The sequence below is a fragment of the Alligator sinensis genome, unplaced genomic scaffold (genome assembly GCF_000455745.1).
Source record: "Alligator sinensis unplaced genomic scaffold, ASM45574v1 scaffold1451_1, whole genome shotgun sequence".
NCBI classification, from domain to species: domain Eukaryota; kingdom Metazoa; phylum Chordata; order Crocodylia; family Alligatoridae; genus Alligator; species Alligator sinensis.
Genome location: NW_005842351.1, coordinates 1,016,214 through 1,038,992, shown reverse-complemented (window position 1 = coordinate 1,038,992; position 22,779 = coordinate 1,016,214). Strand labels below are relative to the sequence as shown.

Below are 22,779 nucleotides of genomic sequence, written 5' to 3'. Positions count from 1 at the left end.
TCCGGGACCAAGGTCACTGCGTGGGGCTGGGCAGGGAGTTGCATCCAAGGCTGGTCTGCATGGAGACTGGCCCCAGACACAACACCCTCCTTGTGGGCTCCCGCTGCTGCTCCTGCACCACTCTGCCCCACGCCAAGCCAATGGGGCTGGGGGCTGCTGCTGCCATGCAGGCATCCTGGAGCAAGCTGCAGACTGGCACGGGACGGTGCCTCAGGGCATCCCCCAGCCCTGGCCCCTTCCCTGGCCAGTCTGGCCACTGCAAATGGTGGGATGTGGAGTCACTGCCAAGTCCACACCCCTCCCTTCTGCACCTGTGGGCTGTGTGCCCTGGGCTGGGGGAGGAGATGGGTAAGGGAACAAGGGATGGAGGCTAAGTTCTTCCCAAGCCTCCTCCATGGGGCTTGCAGCTCTCCTGCCACCCTCACGGGTGCTGCAGCCCCCGCCCAGCAAGGCGGCAGCTTCCAGCTCTGCCCTGGTCCCATGCTGTCACTATCCCAAGATCCTGGCCCCAGACACAGCTCTGGGGAGCCAGGCGGACAGAGTGGGTGGGTGGCGGGCTGTGTCCGGGACTAGGGTCAGTGTGCAGCCGGGGAAGGGCAGAGCTGTGTGCCCCTGCCCGTGGAGCTCATGCCCGTCACAGGCAGCGGATCATGGTTCTGACCCGGTCCTGGCCCCAGCCCCACGCTGTCACCGCCCCACAACCCCTCGGGGGGGCGGGTTGGGCGTGCTGATCTGGCTTGCAACAGCTCAGCAAAACAGCCTGTGTAGCCCTTGGGCCCAAATAATTGCCCACGCCTAACCTAGACTCTCAACATTTCTTTGAACTCAGTAGTTAGATGGGTGTTAATGGGGAATTAGGCTCCAGAAGGAAACCAGGTCTCCTTCAAAAGGCCTGGCTAGTGGATAAAATGGTGTATCTGACATGGAAGAATGGGGAAATGGCAGTTTTGGAAGGGAAAGGCATAGTAGGGGATCAGAGCTTTTGTGCTTGTGAAAAAATGTTCATAATCACAATATTGCCAAACAGACCCGTCAGTCACTGAACCTAAGGAGAGTGCTGTGACTCCAGGCTAATGTGCTGGCCATCATCTGCTCATCAGTAGCTCATGGATCATGGTCTTGATGATGATGGTAGGTGAATTAGTGGGCTTGCCAAAAGTTTCTTGACTTTCTAAAGGACCATTCATAAGATTTATGATTCCAGATTACAAGCCGCAGGTTGAAGCTCCTGCAGCTGTTTCTAGGAACTCATAAGAACCAAGGCAGATGTGATATGCAAACCAGCAAGTTTAGTAGACAGGCAAGGTGGACTGAACCAGATCCTTCCAGACCAAGAAACAGCTAGAGTACTCACCACAATGAGACAGTTATGATGCTGCGTTGGAGCAGAGACCACTTCGGCTCACGCAGCTGTTGTTTATCCCTTGAAACAGTTGGACCAATTGGGATTTGGTAGGTGCTGTGGTCAGAGGAAAGTAAACAAATCTTCAGCTCCCCTATAGCCCCTGCTGCTAAGTTCAGGACCTCTGACATCTTCCAAGTCTCTCTCTTTCCTATTTGCGTCATCCCTTTTTGCTTTCTATGTAGAGAATGTGCTGTCAAAGATAGAAGGGGATGTTAGCAATATTTAGATGCATAGAGACCGACTTTGCATCTTGGTGCTTTTAATGGAAGTTTTGCAAGAGCAAGGAGTAGAAAGTCTGAGCTTCAAGGGCATCACTTGGGAATGTGTGATAGGATGGGGAAGGAAGGTGTTATAGTGCAAATGGCCTGAAAAGAAATTATCCAATGATCTCTAAAAGAAAGCTCACTAATCATGACTACAGAGAGAATAACGCTTGTGATAAATGTCTATCATGGTCTATCCAAAGCAACTTCTTTTAGAAAGACTGTGTTCAGGTGTAACCCGAAGGAATTTCAAGTTCATTTCTTCATAGCCTAGCCAAGGGACTGGGGAAAAAGTTCTACAGTACAGTAGAGTGTGGTTTTATATATATCTAGATCTAAAACCATATATCTCTATATATTTTATATAGATGTCTATCTATATACTTGTGTGAGTGAAAAATACTAAAACAATCCATAGTATCTAAAGGGAAACTGTCCACTTGAAAACTGTTTGATGATACAGGTCCTTTCAGGCCTTATGTTCTCCATACAGTACGGCTTGGCCAGATTTTCTAACTTTACAGTCATGTTTTCCCATGGTTTTTAATTGCTTTTTCTCTTTCCTGTTGTTCTGCAGAAAACCCATACAAATAGAGCAAACAGACTCACTCTGCAGGGTAGGAGTGCAAATTGCTAAATCCCGAGTACTATCAAATGAGCCTAATAAGCAACCTGAAAAATGGGAAAAGAGCATTTGGCCCCGTCCTAATCTCTGTTGGTTTCAGTAATCCACTGAAGGAGATACTCACCATAGTTATAGGTCAAAATGTTCAGAGGAAATGAACTTCAACTTTTAAATTGCTCATCAGTATCAACCTGTCTTCTTAATTAATTAGGCTTCATTAAGTACTGTGAGCCATTGTGAATATTGACTTTTGTGTTAAAAGCCTACCCTGCCAGGCCATTTCATTTGTGATTTGTTTCATTCAGCATTTGATCTAAAAAAGAGACCTTGTCAAGAGACTTTTCATAATTTTTAAAATCTCCTTGTTTTATTTGCCATTTGATGGTAACTCTTTGAAGCTGAATCCTGCATCCCTCAGGAAAACTTCATTCCCTCTATTTTATGTGCGCTGCTTTTTATTGTAGGATTTTTGCTGTAAGATCACTCCAGAATGCAGAGCTGTCAGCATGGATCTGGTTCATTTTTAGCAGAAAGACATGCATGCTCTTTGTCCTGACAAACCTTCCCCAACTTCTACCTGGGTGAAGGGATCCAAGCTGATCCATTGCAGAATAAGAGCTTTACACATTAGGGATGTACCCAAACCTGGATACAGGTAAATTGAGCTCATTTTCAGCTTTTGACAGCTTGTTCTGTTTTCTGAACTTCCATAGGCCTTGCTTAGACTGTCAATTTTAAAACAGGAAACAGTCCTTCAGCATTGTGTTGCTCTGTGACAAAGTTGTCACCTGGACGAATCCATCCCTGTGCTTTATTAGCTGTACGAATAATAAGGGGAAAGTAATCAGCCTTGAAGTGCCCCCAGAGACTTGCAGGAAATATCAGTAGTTTACCTGAGTAGATGAGATGCATATGAAAATAGAGCGATTCCAGTGCTGCTGTTTGACACTTATTTCCCCAACAAACACAGACACACAAACACACAGTACATGTTCCTCTCAGTCCTTATTCAACAAGATATTTAAGCGTGTGTGTGCGTACCTCTTTCACTGAGACCATTTATACACTAAAAGTTACCTGTGTACTGAAGTACTTTTCTGTATTGGACCCTAGTCCGACATGCTCCAGGCCTGTGAATATTTTGAGTGAGTATGAGGAGTCCTATAAACCCTGCTTGATCCCTTCTTTCAAAATATGGTAAAAAACTGCAATTGAGGTTCACCCTCACGGATGCAGTTCAGTGATATGTTGGTACTTGCTGATGCCTTTGTGCCACCTGTACTGGGGGATGAAATAGGAAGCCCTGCCCCTGCTCTTTCCCTTAGGCTCTCTGCCGATGGGTGGGAGCAACTTCAAGCTGGAGCTAGACATCTGTTGCCACAGACTCCTCAGGAGTGAGAGCAGCTTCTGGATGGCCCATCTGTGCCCCTTCAAGGCCATCCCTGCCAAACTCTCAGTGCAGACACCTTGGTGGAGGGGGGGTTGTGCATTTAGCCTGAGTGGTGAGAGCAAAGCTCTGCCTAGCTAATACTGCACTGGAGGGACGTGGGGATAGAGTGGAGGGGAGACGGATGTCATGGAAGGCAACTCAAGTGGCAATGAGAGCAGCTGTTTTGGGCATGCTCAGGGTTAATGGAGCTGTATCGTCGCTGAGCCCACTGCCCATGTCCTGCATGTGATGGAGAAAAGCTTTCCCACAGCTTGATCGCTGCTGAGCAAAAGGGGGCAAAGAAGAAGAACCCACTTGCTTAAATGAAGCAGTGATGAAGGAGCTGCCGTGCAGGTTGGGGAGAGTGATGCAGAGGCTGCTAAGGCAAACGTATTCTCTCTTCAGATCTTCACAGGCAAAACATCGTAGATGGCAGCTCATCCTTCATCACACTCCTGGTCCGCGTCTCTCTACGAGGCTGCCTGAGGGGCTGGGGGGATGGTGATCTTAAGCACACGTCACTGTACAGCATCATGCTTTTTCCCTTGCCCTGCCCCCATCTGCATTCAGGGAGATGTTCTTCCTGTAAGGGTACCAGAGCTTGCTTTGCATTTCTTTTAGTTTTTCCCTTATGTCAAGTGCAACACTGTTATAGACTGTTCTGTAGCTTTAAACTGAACTGGCCTAGTGAGAGCATGTGAAGGATGTTGGATAAAAAGAGGGGGTACAAGTGTAAAAGCACTGGGAAATGATGTGTTGGGCTTGCAGTATATAGACAGGTGCCAAAATACCCTTTCCTAGCAGCATAAAGCCCCAGGACTTGAGCTTTCTGTGGGGCTTTAAATGCAGTTGCACTGAAGCCTTGCCTCCACCATCACTTCAGCCCACACGCTGGGCCTTCGCATACTGTTTCTTTCCACTAGCTCCCACGATGTGCTAAGCACTGTACAAACATATGGGAATGCACCAGCCCTGCACTTAAAAGCTCACTTAGCTTCTGCTTCTCTGTTTCCCAAATAGAGTAAATCCACTTAATCTTGGGTGCTGTAACGTTAGCACCTTGTACTTCCATTACGTGCTGGTGTATTTGGTACATAGGCTGCAACAGAGTGTACCCTGTGCAGCTGTCGATCCCCCATACTACAGTGACTTTTACCTAGAGACGGTATGTCCATTGTATGGGTACTGGCATGTGAATGGCTTTTGTACTAAGAATTTTAATGAGCAAATGAGAATTTTAATGGCTTTTTTTCTTTTTATTCCAAACCCAGTCTGTGTTTATCTCTTTCTATTTTAGGAGCATTCCAGTGTTAATTGCCAACTTTCCATATCTATAAACAGCTGTTTCACTAGAGGAGATGCTTTAAAAAAAAACACGGCATCTAGTCTAGTAGGACAGAATAGGACTATTAACATACTTCGTGGCCCAAGGAAAGTCACTCTGTCTGTGCTAGAATTGGGATGATGATGCTCATTCACTTTTGGAAAGCACTTGAGGACTGACAGAGTGAAAACCCTAAATATGAAATGCCATCATGGATTTTGTTATAGAAGTACACTATTTTTCAGATATTCTGTAGTCCAAAGGGCCAGACTCACAACACCCATTGAAATCAATGTGATCACAACCTCACGGGATTTTACCAAGTTTGGCAGAATAACATTTCTTCAAAATTCAATAACAGTTTTTCAGAATCTTCTCCTTAACTCGAGCCCTGGGAAGCATCTGCTTACCAGGTATCTTTGGATAATGTTAAAAGCTGTGAAAATGACTGTAGGGAGTCGGATGGATTGTTTCAACTTTACCTGCAGTGCGGTGGTAGGATGAGAGCAGTGAAATCTGAGAACTCTGCAGCGTTCACGCTCTGCAAAGACAGAAGTTATCCCTAGAACTAATGGCTAAAATTAGGAAGCTGATAAGTGAGTGCCTTTTGTTTCCTAAGCCCACTGAAGTTAATGCAAAGATCCCATTTTGTCATTACATGAGATGAGGTGGTATGGCAGAGGGCACAAAGCTGGGAGCTGGCACACTGAAGTGAAAATATGGTTACCATCCATCAGTCTTTTCTGTTCCAGTATTAGCTTGTCATGGTCCTACTTCTGCTCAGGATTTGAGAATATTGAATTGCAAGCTGGTACCTTTCTTTTCAGCCTCTTCCCTTTACAGCTTCCCCTCCATCCCTGGGCGCTTTTTCTTGCCGCCTCTTACAGGTTTTCCTGCTCTTTTCTCTCCAGAATCCGTCTGTCACCCCGGGGATGCTTAACTTTTCCACAGTTAAACCTGTTCATGGGTCCATAGCAGACAGTTGTAATATGCTGTGCAAAAGGGCATGTTCTTTTCTCTTTCTGATAAGGAAAACACAACTTCCTTACATGTTGCATGCAGCCAAGAAAAGAAGAAACCTTTGCATAAAAAATTCAGCGGGTCTGCACTGTCACAGTTTCACTCTCTTCCAGCCTGGTTGCCTGTGAGGGTGGCCATCAGGGGAGAAAATTGTTGTATTTGAATGGAAAGGAACTGGAGCCCGGTGAAAAAACTGTAATTTTCTACAAGACACCCTGGCATCATGAGAGAGAAAGGGCACTCGGTGCCATAGCTGAGGACTCTCTTTGCTTGATTCCTGCTACCAAAGGAACTTGGAAGCACAAAGGAAAACAAATCTCAAAAGGAACCAGAAGAAATCTCATGAGGTTCAACAAGGACAAGTGCAAAGTCCTGCACTTAGGATGAAACAATCCCATGGACCAGTGCAGGCTCTGCAGAAAAGGACCTGGGGGTTACGGCGGACAATAAGCTGAATATGAGCCAGCAGTGTACCCATGTTGCCAAGAAGGTTAATGTGACATACTGGGCTGCATTGGTAGGAACCTTGCCAGCAGATCAAGGGAAGTGATTCTTCCCCTCTATTCTGCATTGGTGAGGCCACATCTCAAATACTGTGTGCACGTGCTGTGGCCCTCCACTACAGAAAGGATGTGGACAAGTAGGAGAGAGTCCAGTGGAGGGCAGCAAACATAGTACAGGGGCTGGAGCACGTGACTTCTGAGAAGACTGAGGGAACTGGGCTTATTTAATCTGGAGAAGAGAAGACTGAGGGGGGGTTGACTAGCAGCCTTCAACTCCCTGTAGGGGGGTTGCAAGGAGGATGGAGCTGGGCTGTTCTCAGCGGTGGCAGATGACAGAGCAAGGAGCAATGATCTCAAGTTGCAGAAAGGGAAATTTAGGGTACATATTAGGAAAATCTTTCTCTCCAACAGGTTAGTAAAACACTGGAACAAGATACCTAGAGAAGTTGTGGGTTCTCCATCCTTGGAGGCTTTGAAGACCCGTCTAGACAAAGCCTTGGCTGGGATGATGTTGTTGGGGCTGGTCCTGCTTTGAGCAGGGGGTTGGACTAGATGAGCTCCTGAGGTCCCCTCCAACCCTAACTGTCTATGACTCTGAGTTCAGCGTGGACTCCAGAGATGGAACTGAAGTTCTTAATGCAAAGATCTCTTCTTTGCTTGGCTGCAGGCAATACATAGGGGAGTTGTAGGTTTCCTTATCAGAAAGAGAATAACAGAGCATGCCCTTTTGCACACCATATATTACGACAGCGTGTTATGGACCCATGAACAGGTTTAGCTGTGGAAAATTCAAGCTGTCCTGATTAGCACAGCTGGGAAGATGTAATGCAACCCCTACAAGCTATATGGCTCAGCTCCAGCAGAGGCAACTATGCCCCGGGATAAATTGGGCAATTTTCTCACATTTTCAAGAGCTTGCCTCTCTCTGCAGAGCCTGCTTGTTCATGTGCAGCTGCCACAGTGTGGTTTTTGTCAGGTTTCTGCCTCAAGCCTGAGGGTCCATGGCTTTAGCTGTGAGAGCAGTCTCTCCCCCCTAGGTCTGTGCTGCCTAACACCTGTGTCATTATTTAGAGCGTTGCTGCCATCTAGAGGGGAGAAGGAGAACCGTGAGGGAGTGTTTAATTAAGCCAGGCTGTGTCTAATTATGTAACTTCTTTTGAATCCATAAGATTTTGCTAGTAGCAAACTTAGATCAGCACTGATTCCTTTTGAAGATACCCTTGTGAGCGAGGGGCACTAAAATTATTTCCTGCCAGAATTCAAAGTGTTTGCTGCACCTCCTGGGCTATCTCTGAATCATGGTTGGTTTCCAAAGGAGAAAAGGGCCTTCACTGTTCTTCTTAGACGCACTCGTGGTGATGGAAAATGGATTGGTGGTCCTTTGTTTCCTGACCAGGGACTGGGAGCTATGTGGGCTGCGTGACTCTATAGGTGCGTCTACATGAGACATTTACTGCACAGTTGACTAATTAGCTGCACAGTAAACATCTCCGTATCTACACATGCACCCCTATTAGGCTGGACTAAACTAATTTACTCTGCAGCAGGATAGTGCGTGTAAATACAAGTACTATCCTGCTGTGGAGTAAAAAATGTCCACAGCAGCGCATGTGTAGATGTTTCCTGGCTGGTTGGGGCATGGGGGTGCTTCAGTGCAAGGGTTGCATGCTGGTTAGCCCTGGACTGAAGCTCCCTCGTGCCCCAGGCAGCCCCTCCACAGCACATTGAGCTGGGGGAGTAGTCGGCTTCACATGCTGCACATGAATAAACTGCAGAACTTGTTGCTCCCAAATTAGTTGCTCCTGGGTACACGTTCAAATGGCGTGCCCGGAAGCAATTAACTCCGGAGCAATAAGCTCCACCATTTATCCAGGCATTGTAATTGCGTGTGTCGATGCACCCTGTGAGTGGCATATTTTAATTGAGGAGGGGGGAGTTGCAAGGTTAGGAATGATTAATAAAGCTAAGTAACTGATACTGAATGTCTTTATTTCTTTACAGACTGTGCTGGCTGTGGAAGAGATATAAAAAACGGACAAGCGCTACTAGCACTGGATAAGCAGTGGCACCTGGGATGCTTTAAGTGCAAGGCCTGTGGGAAGGTTCTGACTGGGGAATACATCAGCAAGTAAGCAACTTCCTTCATCTTTTCTGCTGCATGAGCACCAAGCCCATAGTTCTGTGAGCTCTCATTGCAAAGCGAAGAGCTTCCAAAGATACCGCATGGTAAAATTTGCCTTTGCTCATCACCTTGTCAAATCCTGGTTCTGTGGTCCTCTGCTGATCTCCCTTCACCATGAATACTGAGATTCATGCCCTGAGTGGGAGCAGAATATCTGAGCTGAGAGGTGTAAGGGAACTGTTTCCCTCTGAACTGACAAAAGCAAGTGGGATGCAATGGTTAACAGTAGCTGGCAAATATAATGTGGAGGGGTTCATTTGTTTTCTCCTTCAAGAGAAGGGTTGGTTGAGCTTCTCCTGAATCTCTGTTGTGTTTGCTAGAGATAGGTTTTGGACTTTTTCATCTAAACAGAATTTTGCATATCAAATTGGGAACTTGAAGGGAGCAAACCCCGTCTCTCTTCCCATTGCTAGAACAGAGAACAAACACTGTGATGGATTTGACCTGACTTGCATTTGGATTAGAAACTAATGAAGAAAAGAGTTATCAGCATACCCAGGTGTGGGGATAAGATCAGACAAAGTGCCATAGCTCCAAGATACAGAGAGCTGAGCCAGACTAATTTTGAAGCATCTAATGAGGGAGAGAACCTCAGGACACATCAGAATGTGTTGCAGAGAAAAATATTTCATTACTCATTGTAGGGGGTACAGGTATAGATCGTGGAATCTATGAATAATAAACCTACTGAAGCAGTCCCAATACTGCATGAATTCCTGAAGCTGACTAAGGTATTTCCAATTATACCATGTAAAAAGCAACTCCACTTACCCTCTGATGTGACTGTGGTGTCTGCTTAGACTTGGTTGTACATTGCCATGGTGGACATTACCAAGGGTGTATTTACTGGAAAGAATACAAGTGAAGCAGGGTCGTGTCTGCAAAGGATAAAATGTGTGTATTGCTAAAGGGCCAGATCCCCTGCCTATGTCCGTGGGTCCAGTTCCACTGTTTTCTGTTCAGTTCCATCATCTTACACAAGCACAGAATCCAGCACAATGTTTGCACATTTATGCTTGAATGTGTCCACTCCAAACACCCAATTCTTAGTGGTATTGATTATACTATAATTTCTTTACATCTGTCAACTAGCTACCTTGATTTTTTTTTTCATTCCCCCTTTTATTTATTTATTCATTTTTGCAAAGTGAGTTTTACATTAAAGATAAGTGCCAGTTGCAAGCCCTGTTAACATTTGTTCATTAAAAAGTGCTTTGTGTCTTCAATTTTTTTCCCCCCACAGGGATGGTGTCCCTTATTGTGAAAAGGATTATCAGGTTCTCTTTGGAGTCAAATGTGAAGCGTGTCACCAGTTCATCACAGGGAAGGTCCTGGAGGTAAGCATCATACAATCTATAGCCTGCTAGTTAGATGTTACTTGGCCGGGCTTTGAACGAGCTCCCACCAGACTACAGAGAGCACAAAGAATTTGTCCCAGGAGAGATTTTTGGGAACAAAGAAAGTCCTGTGTGGTTTGAAAAATCCCAGCCATCAAGAAAAAAATATGTGGTAGAGATCTGACCACCCTGATTTCTGCGGACATGTTAGTAAGCTGATTTTTCTTTTATTTTCTTTCTCTTTTTTTTGAGAGCTGCAAAAACTTCCAGCAAGTCTGTGGTTGAGGAGTTAGTAATTTAGGTGAGGATTAGAAAATAAGTACTGAAGGAGTCAATCCACGTCCCCAGAATTATAGCTGTGGAATAGCATTAATAATACTCAGCTTTTGTTCTTTGGGAGGGAGGAGATTGAGACAAGGTGGTACAAGTGATATTGAGAAGGTAGTATAGACTGGAGAGGACAGTGATTTTAGGTAGAAATAAGAAAGTACAAGCAGCTGTGAAGTTTTTTCAGCCAAACTATGCTTCATCCCAAGTCATTGACTGTAGGACGGGGATCAAATCCTCTGGTCTGACGAAGCTCTTTAGAGATAAGTTCTGCTCTAAATGTGAGTCTGGACTGCATGGCTTGGGTGCACCTCTGGCTTCAATGTTGCTTAATATTTAACTTGAAGATGTATTACATTTTACTAAGCAACGTTATTGGTAAAAGGGGGAGCAGAAGGAACTCCATTGAACCTCTGCTATATTTTTCGAAGCAGCATGTAAGGAGCTGAACATACAGTACCCACAATGAACAAAATGTGCATCCTATAGTGAGGCAGAGATGAAAGCAGTTGCAACCCACTGGGGAATGTGTGTTATAGGTCCTCTCCTCTGGGCCCCATCTGCAGAGCATGCGAGTCTGTGACAGCCCTAGCTTAGAGGACCTTGGTGTGGAAACTCCAGCTGTAGCAGCCGCTCAGTATTTTTGCTCTTGAGGTGCTTCCTCCAGTCCCCACCCTGTAAGTCAAGATGGCATGGATCACAAAGGATCTGCAAGCCACTGCTCTTGTCATTGTTTCTTTTAAAATGCAGTATCCTTTTTTTTTAATTAGGTGTGCTTTTTGCCCTTTCCCCCTTTCAGTGTGAGCCTAATCCTTTTGGAGCTCCACATGGCTAATTAGTGGGAACAGGATCTGTTCTCTCTTGTGCATGAAGAAAGTGTACCGCTCACAGCTACTGCTGGTTTGCTTTCTGGTTTGAAAATATATACTGGTGAGGACACTGTTGGGCTGAGAAATATGAAAGGGGAGAACTGATATCATTTGTGGGTTTAGACATTTTTTTTAAAATAGGCTCAGGTGATTTCCCTGCTGTGACTGTGGAAGGGATGCACATGAAAGAAGTATAGACCCTACACAGTAGCTGAACCTAAGGCCAAAATGATGGGAGGGGAGACTGTTGGAACAGAGCTTGTAAGACATGTTCCCTTTGCCCCGTAGTGGTCTAGACACTAGATAGGATGCTTGTGTTACAATGGCTGCAAGTAGAAAAAGTTTGGGCTCAGGTAGTCTTGGCTTGAAAATGCATCATCCTTCACCTTTCTACAAGGACCTCAGGGCACACCTCAGTTATTAAAACCTCTTTGTGCAAGTTAAGAGTCTTGGGATTTGTCCCACCTAGAAGGAAAACGCTAAGGCACAATTCCTTTAATTCATGAGGTTGGTTTCTTAAACTTTTAATGTCTCTTTGTTTGAGCATTTATCATGATAAAAAACCTTCCACTGAACCACAAGAGTTAGAAGGAGTTAACAAGGTGCCAGAGAACAGCATGCCCATTTGTCCAGGGGCAAAATCTAATATGCTACTGTTGATGGGTTTTGGTTTTTTTCCATGCAGTCTAACCCTTATGAAACCATGATGCCTTGATAAACCATAAAGAGAACGTTTTAATGGCCTTTTGAATAAGTAAACATTAAGCATAAAATGGTCTTGGGATGCTTTTGGCTGCCTTTTGCTGGATTTTCTTTTTTTTTCCTCATCTTCCCTGCCATGTCCGGTAAACGTAGTTTTGCTTTAATGTGATCAACAGAATTTGGCTGTAGCAATACAGCAGGGGGCAGCAGCATCCCCTGGCTTGCAACTGCTGTGATGCTCTTAGGTAGCCTGTCAAAGTTGAATTAATAAGTACGATGTTCCTTCCTCCTAATCTGTTTAAATGAGGTTTAAAGTCGGGCTGCTGTCAGGAAGGTGTAGACGGAGAGGCTAAGAGGAGACCTTCGTGGAATAAGTAGAGCTGTCTTGCCAAACGAGAGCCGTACATTTTCTGTCAAGAAGAGATTAGTAGAACGTACTCTAATGCTTTTAAACCCGCCTGGATAATCCACTAATAAAATTCCTCTGATCTCATCTGTGAAACTACAAGAGGCATGTCCATCGTTATAGACAGGACTTTATAATAGAGTGATTTGATCAGGGGACATACAGTAATTAGTAACACTCAGCACAACCTCTGTGCTCGATTCTTGGACCCCGTGAAGGTCCACTTTACTCTGTCATAAGAGCACAGTTCTGTAGGGATGAGGCCATTAAATGAGTCCTGGACAAGAAACATATTTTTCTAGACTATCAATTTAATACTGTTGAAAATTGACCAAAAATGCAGGTGAGGAAAAAGTCCTGTGTTGGTGTCAGTCCTGAGAGGTTTTGCACATCCCTGCTTGTGATGGAGCGCTAGTAGCTCATCATGCACACACAAGTGCATTAAATGTGATGAATAGCCAGTTAAAAACAAATCTGATGCCAGTACAGGAAGTCATACAGTCCCTTGTATGTCACCGATACGTGGAACTGTTGTCAAGGCAACATAGTATGTTCTTACACTGTTTTACTACCAAAAAGGAACCATTATGAGGAAAAAAACCTTTGTTTCCTGTTGGCTCCAGTGAAAAACTTCCCTTATCCAGAAGGGATGGCATGAAAAGAATTTGGATTGATGTCTAAAAGAAGATGCATAGATTTTTCCACTGTATTGAGGTTGACCTAATTTTGGTGTTTTTAAAACCTGGCCAGCGAAAGATAACAATTGGTGATTGATCCTGCAAACTCCTGAGAGAGAGAGAGAGACCCATCATCCTGGTGGGACTGGACAGGAAACTGAGCCACAGCTAGATGATGCCACCTGCCTAACGTTACATAGAAGGATTGGGAATAGGACACAGTCCTAGTCCAGGGCCATGTTGTCACTGTTGATATAAGCAGGATTTGAACCAGTGCTGTAGAGATCAGAGGCTTTGTATCTGCTAACAAATCCCTGAACCATCTGGTTTCCCTGCTTTACCCATTTATATAATAGTGTCTGCTTAATATTCACCCTCCCATGAAAAACAGCCCTATGATCTATCCTAGCTGCACACCACGCTAGTTCTACTTAGATAAGCAACTGTTTCAAGTTGGTCAGTGTTTGGCAGTGGGAGTATCATATCATATGTTCCCCTGGCTATTCTTTTGCTAACCCTGTATATACTAGTTTTTTTATGTGGCACTGAAACTGGCACACTGCTTTGCAAGTGATGGCACAGTGCCAGTTGAACAGATGGACCTGCAGAGAGAAAGATGCCAGGGAATTGGTAGGTTCGTCTGACTTTAGCTTGAAAGGCCAAGTTCCCATCAACTATTGTTGAAATGGCAATTTATGCTGAGCTTGCCCTGATTTTGTAAAGGAGCACAGAAAACTGCTCCTATTTTAATGAATGAAGGGGTCTTTCATCTGTGTTACACCAAAGACATACTAACTTTGAGCTAAACTTATTGTGGAAATAGCTGCTGCGGTTGCGTAAGAACTTTTTATCATCCTTGCTGATGAGGAGAACATTATGATACAAGGAACAGCTCTTCAAAAGTCAGGGGTGGCCATAATCATCCTCCAAAAATTGTCTTTTTTTTTTTTTTTAAATCACTGGGTATAAAAGGATTCAATTAATTGTCTTAATTTTGCTTATGTAACTCAGTCTTTGATTCTATAAGCTGCTTGAGCTATAATCATCTAGTTCATTAATTTGATGTGGAGGCTTTTATCTGAATTTCAGCTGGGATCCTCCAAATAGCATTGTTTGATTCAATTTACAAAGAAATAATTTAAATATAATTCTTGGTTCTTATTTACAATGTAATTGATGTAGCAACGAAGACACATTTAGCAATACTGTGTAAGGCCGTAATTCTACCAATGCATAAGTATGAAGAAAACTTCACTCACATAAGCAGTCCCATTGCCTTCAGTGGCTTTCTCTTGTGAATACATTTATCCACATGCTTGGCTGCATTGACTTTGAGATTTACAAGCTTGAGGGTCCAAGTCTGTTTTTCAAAAGTTAAATTTGACTCTTAGGTGACTTAGATGCTTTTGTATCTTTGACCCTAATTATCTCAGAACTTGATGAGGTGTTCTCATACCTTTTGTGAGCTTTGACCCCACTTCCAGCCATGAGACCCAACTTCTGGTTGACTTACCTTGCCTCCAGTCTGAGCTAGTTGTTGTAACTGAATTTCTGCGAGACCTGCAACCCCATTTGAGGTCAGAGTCCTTAAATCCACAAACATATTAAGGAATCTGAGTCTAACTGGAATTGATTTGGGTGCTTTATATATCTGGCCACAAGCAGTTTTGCCACTTGGCTCATAGAACAGGCTGTTTTAGAGTGCATGGCATGGGTGAGAAGCATGTCCTCTGAAAACAGGTGGAGATTTCTGTTCAAAAACATTAAATAGCACACTGATGCACAGTTTCTTTCTTGCATGGCATGCTTAGGAGAGCTGATCTCAGAATAGTCATCCAGGTGATATCTTTTGATTTAAGTGTATTAATGAGACAGGTCGAAGCTTCCTGCCTTCAAACTGAATAAAGCAATTTTCGTAAGCAGCATTTTATTGATGCAAATGAAAGACTCAAGCTGTTGAAAGTGGTAGCTGCGGTGGGTTTTTGAAGTTATTGTAGGTTTAAAAAAAAATACATAAAACTTCAGAGAGAATATATTAGTGTTTTTCTTCCATTGCCACCAGAAATCTGCAGACTATTTTTCAGGCATGGGAAAAAATACAGTTTCTGATGCGAATCACTTCTAGCCAGGGGCAAATCCAGGATTTCTTAAAGGGAGGGTGTGGCACACTGCCTCGCAGGCCGTGGGCGGATGGGGGTGCAGTGTAGCTGGCTCCCCAGTGTCTGCCAGCCCGGGGCTCCGGGCAAGGAGAAGGTGCTGGAAGGAGGAACTCGCCCCTGACGCTATCCCCAGGCTGCCAGGCACAGAGGAGCCCCAAAGCCACTCCTGTCCTGCTCCAGCTGGGGCCTGCAGGGAGCTGCAGCATTGGGATGTCGGACTCAGCTCGAAACAATGGTGGCGGTGGGTAGGTTTCTTCCTTCCACTGCCTGCTCTCTGCCCAACCTCCCTTGCCCCCCCTTCCCATGTCCCCGGGTGGCTGGGAGCAGGCACTGGAAGGGGGAACCTGCATGCCGCCATTGCCATCCCCACCTGAACCCAATGCTCCACACAGCTGCTCCCTGCACAGCCCAGCTCTGTGACCTCCCCCTGCCCCCAAAGTCAGCTAAGGACAGTGGCGGTGTGTGGGAGGCACACAGGCAGGTTCCTCCTTCTAGCAGCTGCTTCTGGCCAGTGGGGGGATATCGGGAGGCACGGGGTTGGCAGGGAAGAGGTGCAGAAAGAGGCAGCCCCCTTGCTGCTGCTGTCCCCTGCTGAGCGTGGCACCCTGCACACCTGCAGTCCATGGCTAGAGTGGGGCAGGAGTGGCTCTGGGGTTTCCAGTGTGCATGGGTCAGCCAGAGACCGCAACGGCAGCACGAGGGGATGCGGCACCGTACCACTGCACCCCCCCCTGGGTCCACCTCTGCCTGCAGCCTGACTAGGCAACAAAAAAACACAAGGCAAAGGGGTAACAAAGAGCAGTGCAGCCCTGACGTATCTTGTTAATTCTGTGCTTTGCTTTGTTTGCATTTAGTTTATCGCTGTTCTGGTAAGTTGAGGGGGGGCAGGGGTTGTGAACACACAGCATAAACCATCCTGGCAAATGCTGGAAGACCTACAGAAGCACACAGCTATCACTGCTTGCTCTAATGCCACCATCTTTATTATGGAGATGAGTAAAATGGACTAGAAATGATCTGATTATGGTTCACACATGTCTATGGGCACCGGGGCCCTGCATAAACTGCATAATCATCCTGGATCAGCGTTTCTCAACCTGTGGGTCACAGCCCAAAACTGGGTCACGAGGATATATGGAAGGGTTGCGAACAGACTTTAAAAATGGATCAACAAACTTTAAAAATGGATTCTCCTTTAAAGATTAAAAATATGGGAAATCGCGGCTTTTCCTTTGCAGGCTGGCAGAGTTCCAGTTTGCAAGGGGATGCTTGCCCCCCTGCCCCCCAGACTGGGAGTGAGGGGTGCTGTGTCGGGCCTGGCTATCGATGTTTATAAATGGGACCTGGTACAAAAAAGGTTGAGAACCGCTGTGCTAGATGATTCAAGGGACATGACTTCAAGCAGAACATACAAGTGCCAAGATGCACGTGCCCATTTGAGAGGTGTCTTCTTTGCTTTTTCTCTGTTAACCCAAATGTGCCTGCAGGCACATTTCAGTGTACAGTAATAGACCCTTTGCAGCCCAGAGTCAAGTAGCCCACAGGAGTGACACCTAAATTCCTCAAAAGCCCCGGCAGAAATAGTTAGTCCCCTTCACAGACACAATACACTGATCCCAGGCTGAACCAACACCTCTCCCTGAGGCGGAAGTGCTCTGAGTGGCTCTTTCATCAAATGATTGCACTTGAATGCTAAAAAATGGTACTGTCCCCACCTGGGTCGTAATCCTCCCCCCTCCCCTTTTCCCTTTTTCAGAATGGGCTGGCCCGGCGACTGCTAGAACGAGTTTCCTGCACAGGCAGAAAAGCCTGGTGACTCTTTTTGGGTGGATACACTGAACAGCGAGTGGAGGTTGGGGGTGGGGGCTGTGTTTTGGTCAGAAACAAGCTTATATAATAGGAAGCTGCGAGGGCTGGCTCAGTGCAAACAGGAGCTGGGGACTGTGGGTGTCTGCAGGTCATTTTTCAGACTGCTCCGAAATTGCACAAGTGGAGCGTTCGCCAGGCTGAGGAGGACTGGAAATTAGCCTGAAGAAGCCTTTACAGAAGGTAAAACCCTCTCCTTGCAAAAAAATTCCTGCGAGATATAATGGGGAAATCATCTTGTGGGGGTGATTCTGCAGCTTTGTAATGTGGCTGAATGTTTTATCCCCCCGCGAAGGCCAGTGGTGAGAGAGTCAGATATTAGGACGTTTATTCCTGCAATTGTGTGCAGCGGAGAGATTTGTTTCGAGGCACTGGGTCATTCTGTTCGTTGGAAGAAGGGAAAGTAATTAATGCAGTTTTATGTCTACATATTTTATGGAGATTGTCAGAAACCAGCATGGGTCAGATGGAGTTTGTGTGGTTTCTGGTTGCTACTTTGTGCTTGAAATCTTGACACACTATTTATCTTATCTAATTCTTAAAATAATATGTCACTCTGTGATTTACTTCTGCAAATTTGCCCTACTAGGCAACCTAGGTATCCTTTGGAAAGTTTCATCATCTCTAGCTGAAGAGCTAGTCTTAGCAGTTAACTTTAAAAACACTCCATTTTTTTAACAAGTTATCAACATTTGCATGAAAACGAGGAAATGAAAAAATTAATAATAACACGTGGACATGGGTGAATGCCTCTGTCAGGTTGGCTAGATAGCATGTGGGGGTGGCAGAAAGTGGCTTGGATTTGAACTGTTTGTTCTGAAAACAGTTTGTCCTGATCGCGTGCACAACTACATACACGGACTACAGCAGTGTCTGGGATCGATACTGTGGTCTACTCTAGTATTTTTTTAATCAGGGCTCCAGCATCCTGGAGTGATAAGTAAAGCTTCTTGATGTGGAAAAACTTTCCTACCCAAGCAGCTAGTCTTGCATAAAAGTTAAAGAGATCCTTTTTTTTTTTTTTAAAGCAAAGGCAGGGGTTAGACAAAAGCAATGTCTAACCCCTGCAAAAGTCAGATTTACGATTATGGAAAAAGTACGTAAAGTTGGCAGTGCCCCAGCAAAAGTGTGGTTGCCATGGCAGCTTCAACAAGAGGGTGTAACTCTCAGCAAAGATTTACGGACCAACCTGCAGCCTGCTTTCATTCCCGCGCTGCAGGGAGGAATGCTAAGAGGATGTAGGGGATGCTGAGTAAGAAAAACAGGTTGTGACAAGTCGATGTAAAATAACCCATTCAAACATTATTATTGCCACACAAAGGCTTGTGGGATCTTGCAGGCACCGACTAATACACCACTTACCTACATGAATGACCTTCTCAGGACCCTGCTGCCAGCCAGAAGCACTTCCCAAGCTGTCTGGGGCAGCGCTTTTTGGTTTTAAGTGTCATTTTTAGTCATGTGTTCCCTTGGGATTTTTTTTTAGTTTCTAATGTGTTCAGAAAATTCCTGGGCATAGTTTCAGAGTCAGAACTTACCCAACATGCCCAAAGCGTAACAGAAGGGTACTGCAGAAATTGCTTTTACACTGGGCCTAGTAAACTGCTTCTTGCCCTGGTGAGATGCACAGCAGCCATCATTGCAGCATAGCTTCTGTTAATATGCCAGGAACACGTATAGAAAAAATACGACTGCTAATCGTTTACACCCTGAAGGTGCACAGGATAAGTGCACCACCTTATCAGTGGAACAATTACTGCAATGTCCAAGGGTTGCTTTAATTGTTTTCTTCTTGACCTCAGAAGTTAGCCCGTTGGTTCACTCTTGCAGTTCAGTTTGATTTGGTTTCCCTTTGGCATGGTCCAAGTTCAGGGAAGCACAGCATTGCATCTCTATTTGAAGTTCAGTTCCACAGCCCAGCTTTTGAGTGCCATTATCATTATTTATTTAAACTATGTTTTATGGTAGTACTAACAGTCGTGGCCAAGTCAGTGTAAAGATAAACAGCAATCCGTGCCCCACAGCTCTGACAGTGAAAATGAGCTTTGTCTCATTTGTCTCAGTGGCAGATTTTCATGGTGTGATTGTGATGCAACAGAGTTAAGTCACAGAAGCCACGTATATACCACTCCCTTGCTCAGCAAGAGGCCAAGCCCAATAATTCATGTATTCATAGATGTTAGGGTCGGAAGGGACCTCGGTAGATCATCGAATCTGACCCCCTGCCCTGGGTCAGGAAAGAGCGCTGGGGGTCATATGACCCCAGCCAGGTGCTTGTCCATTCAGTAAATTCAGTAAAGAGGGTGTCTATGAAGGCTTAGAGAGGTCCTAAATGAATTCCCTAGCACTGCATTTAAACTATCCTAACCATGGATGTGTGCACAGGATCCTTTTATACTGTGTGCACTGACTAATTGCTGGGCTTGGGTGCATACAAGCGGGTGGGGTTTGATTCTCAGTGGCAGAGCAGATCCTTCTTGGCAACTTGGTGAGCATAGGTGACAAAGGTCTCAGGGAAAATCCATTTTGTAGTAACACATTTACGTATAAATGACAGGTCCAGACCTTTAATTTACAGAGCCTGCTGCTGAGTCACTGGGATTTTGCTGTTGACTTCAAGGGGAGCAGGGATGAACCCAGTAAATGGTGCCGGTGAAAAAGTGCGTGCCAGGCAGGATGCATCAACCTTTTCGGCATTTGAGATGTGACCACAGACTTGAGAAAGGGAGCATAGCCCATAGGTGCACGTCTCTAATTGTCGCATGCACACCCTAATGAGTTCCAAGCCTTGACGTGCTGCTTAATGAACAGGACATGAACAGGGCTCAGTTTGCTGATTGCCGTCTGGGCTGTCGGCATGATTTCCTGGCAAACAGACAAATTTGGAGTCCCTGGAGAGGACTTGAAGCCCACAGGGTTAACACCTGGTATGACTTTCTGCACAGGATCTTCGCAAATGAAGAAATCTGACACACGTTTGTATTTTATGGCCAATTAAGTATGTGAAATGGCCACCTGGAGAAGACAGGGCAAGATTTAAATTATATGTTCATGACACCTTAGAAGGCCATTAGAAGATCTCAGCATTGTTGTGGACAGACACTGGGGGGACAGGACATTTATTATAAGGCTTTTCCCTTGCAGGAAGACAATAATACATTCACCTGTTCACCGAAAGAGGCACACAGCTACGCTTACATCCATCCAAGTTCTCTCTCAGCCTAGATCTGGATGTTTACAGAGGTCTCTGAACTGAGCATCATAAATCATTTGTGAATGACCTACACTGAGAAATTTGACTTTCACATGTATGTGTGAGGGAGAGTGGGAGAAGCTGAATGTGCATGCAGACAGATCTGTGGCCTCTTAGATTAACAGCATCTGGACTGAGCAATTCTGTCTTCTGACCTTGATTAAAACAGTGAAACCTTGTGTTGTTTCAATGGTATCCTTAATCTGCTTCATATATAAAAAAGAAGCAGTAACTTTGTAGGCTATGTACTTTCTGTGCAGGTTGAGAGTTAGAAAATAGTAGTGCCAGATATCCCCTTGTTACTTCCTGCCCATCTTACCTATCCCACTCATCCCTGGAGAACTGGATGCCCTAGTCTGATAATCTTATCGTTGTTCCATGATTAAAGAGAACCACTGATTTCATATGAAGCTGAAGGAGACAAGGTAGGGAATAACATTTCTGTGCATCTTGGAGGTATTCTCAGATGATGTTTCTGCAGCGCAGGATTCAGGGGTCTGTTTGCATTGTACTGTCTCCTTAATTGGATGCTTTGCATATCAGAGGTGAGGAAGCCGACAAGAGGTAGGGGGGAAACTGCGCTTTTCTCCAAGTACGAGTCTGACAGAAATGTTCCATTAAACAATCCTAAATTATTCTGTTTGAAAAGAATTAGCTGCTTCTCTGCGGTCCCTGTTCGCTAGGTTAAATGATGTTTGTTCTGCACTGTCTGATATTTGCATTTTGAACCGAGTAGAACGTGAGCAGTCGTGAGCTCACGAGTAGAACGTGAGTAGTCCAACTGGCATTACGAATACAGGACTCCTGAGAAGGTGTCCTGGATATTGTCACGCCCAATATCATAATTACTTACCTGTAGCACTGGGGTTGAGAAAATTGTATGGAGAAAAACAAAACAAAACAAAAAAAAAAGGATGAAAAGAATATTTGGGTTGCGTGGTTTCTAGAATATTAACTGTTCTATCTTGTTACCAGGATGTTGGGAATTCTCAAAGTTCATAGTTTCATAGTAGGTAGGGTCGGAAGGGACCTGAGCAGATCATCAAGTCCAACCCCCTGCCGTGGCAGGAAAAAGTACTGGGGGCAAACAACCCCGGCAAGGTGTTCATCTAACCTCCTCTTAAAGACCCCCAGGGTAGGAGCCAGCACCACTTCGCTTGGAAGCTGGTTCCAGGTCCTAGCCGCCCTGACTGTGAAGTAGCACCTCCCGATGTCTAGCCTGAATCTACCCTCTGCCAGCTTGTGACTGTTATTTCTAGTCACTCCTGGTAGTGCTCGGGGGAATAGGGACTCCCCCAATGCCTGCTGGTCCCCCCTGACTAGTTTGTAACAGGCCACTAGATCCCCCCTCAGCCTTCTCTTGTGGAGGCTGAACAGGTTCAGGTCCCTTAGCCTCTCCTTGTAGGGCCTGCCCTGCTGCCCCCGATCATGCGAGTGGCCCTCCTCTGAAACCCCTCAATGCTGTCCACATCCCTCCTGAAGTGCGGTGCCCAGAACTGGACGCAGTACTCCAACTGCAGCCTGACCAGTGTCACATAGAGGGGGAGGATCACCTCCCTGGACCTGCTTGAGATGCATCTGTGGATGCATGACAAGGTACAATTGGCCTTTCTGACTGCGTCCCCACACTGTCGGCCCATGTTCATTTTGGCATCAATAATGACTCCAAGATCCTTTTCTGCCTCTGCACTGACAAGAAGGGAGTTCCCCAGCCTGTAGGTGTGCTGCTGGTTCTTCCCCCCAGGTGTAGCACTTTGCACTTGTCAATGTTGAAACCCATCCTGTTCTCATCCGCCCACCCCTGTAACCTGTCTAGGTTCAATTGCAGCCTATTCCTCCCTTCTAGCATGCCTACTTCCCCCCACATCTTAGTGTCGTCAATAAATTTGAACAGGGTGCTTTTTACCCCCTCGTCCAAGTCACTGATGAAGATGTTGAACAGCGCGGGTCCGAAGACCGAGCCCTGGGAGACCCCACTGCCCACATCCCTCCAGGTCGAAAATGACCCATCCACCACCTCTCTCAGGGTGCGGCCCTCCAGCCAGTTAGTGACCCATCTGACTGTGTAGGTCAGCTAGCATTAATAATCACATACCACAATTAACCTGGGGCATAGAAATCTGCCCTCTCTATGCTTCTCATTTTGAAAAGTGTCATAGGCACATAATGGTTAGAATAAAGACCTAATAGAGAAATCAGTGGGCACATCTACACATGCCCCCCACTGTGCAGTTGTTACTGCGCCGGTACTTGGTTTAGGATGTACTAAATGACAGCGCAGAAACAGCCGTTACTGCGCTGTCCCGGCGACGCATGGTTAGTTTAGCAGCTACGTCACCAGAGCAACATGCTATAGCGAGGTAGCTTATTGCTATGACAGCATAACATCAGCATCATGGCTTGTGCCTGCCAGCGCTATGTCACCGTAGTGC

General features: G+C 45.6%; 1 protein-coding gene across 3 annotated transcripts in view; it reads left to right on the top strand.

The window, feature by feature from the left end:
* Positions 1–22,779, top strand: part of LOC102382159 (actin-binding LIM protein 1) — a 173,541-nt gene that overhangs the window by 115,560 nt on the left and 35,202 nt on the right. For all 3 annotated transcript variants that reach the window (XM_025210475.1, XM_025210477.1, XM_025210476.1), the window contains exons 5-6: positions 8,571–8,697; positions 9,995–10,088. In XM_025210475.1, the coding sequence (XP_025066260.1) occupies positions 8,571–8,697; positions 9,995–10,088 (221 nt within the window). The remainder of the gene's footprint in view (positions 1–8,570; positions 8,698–9,994; positions 10,089–22,779) is intronic.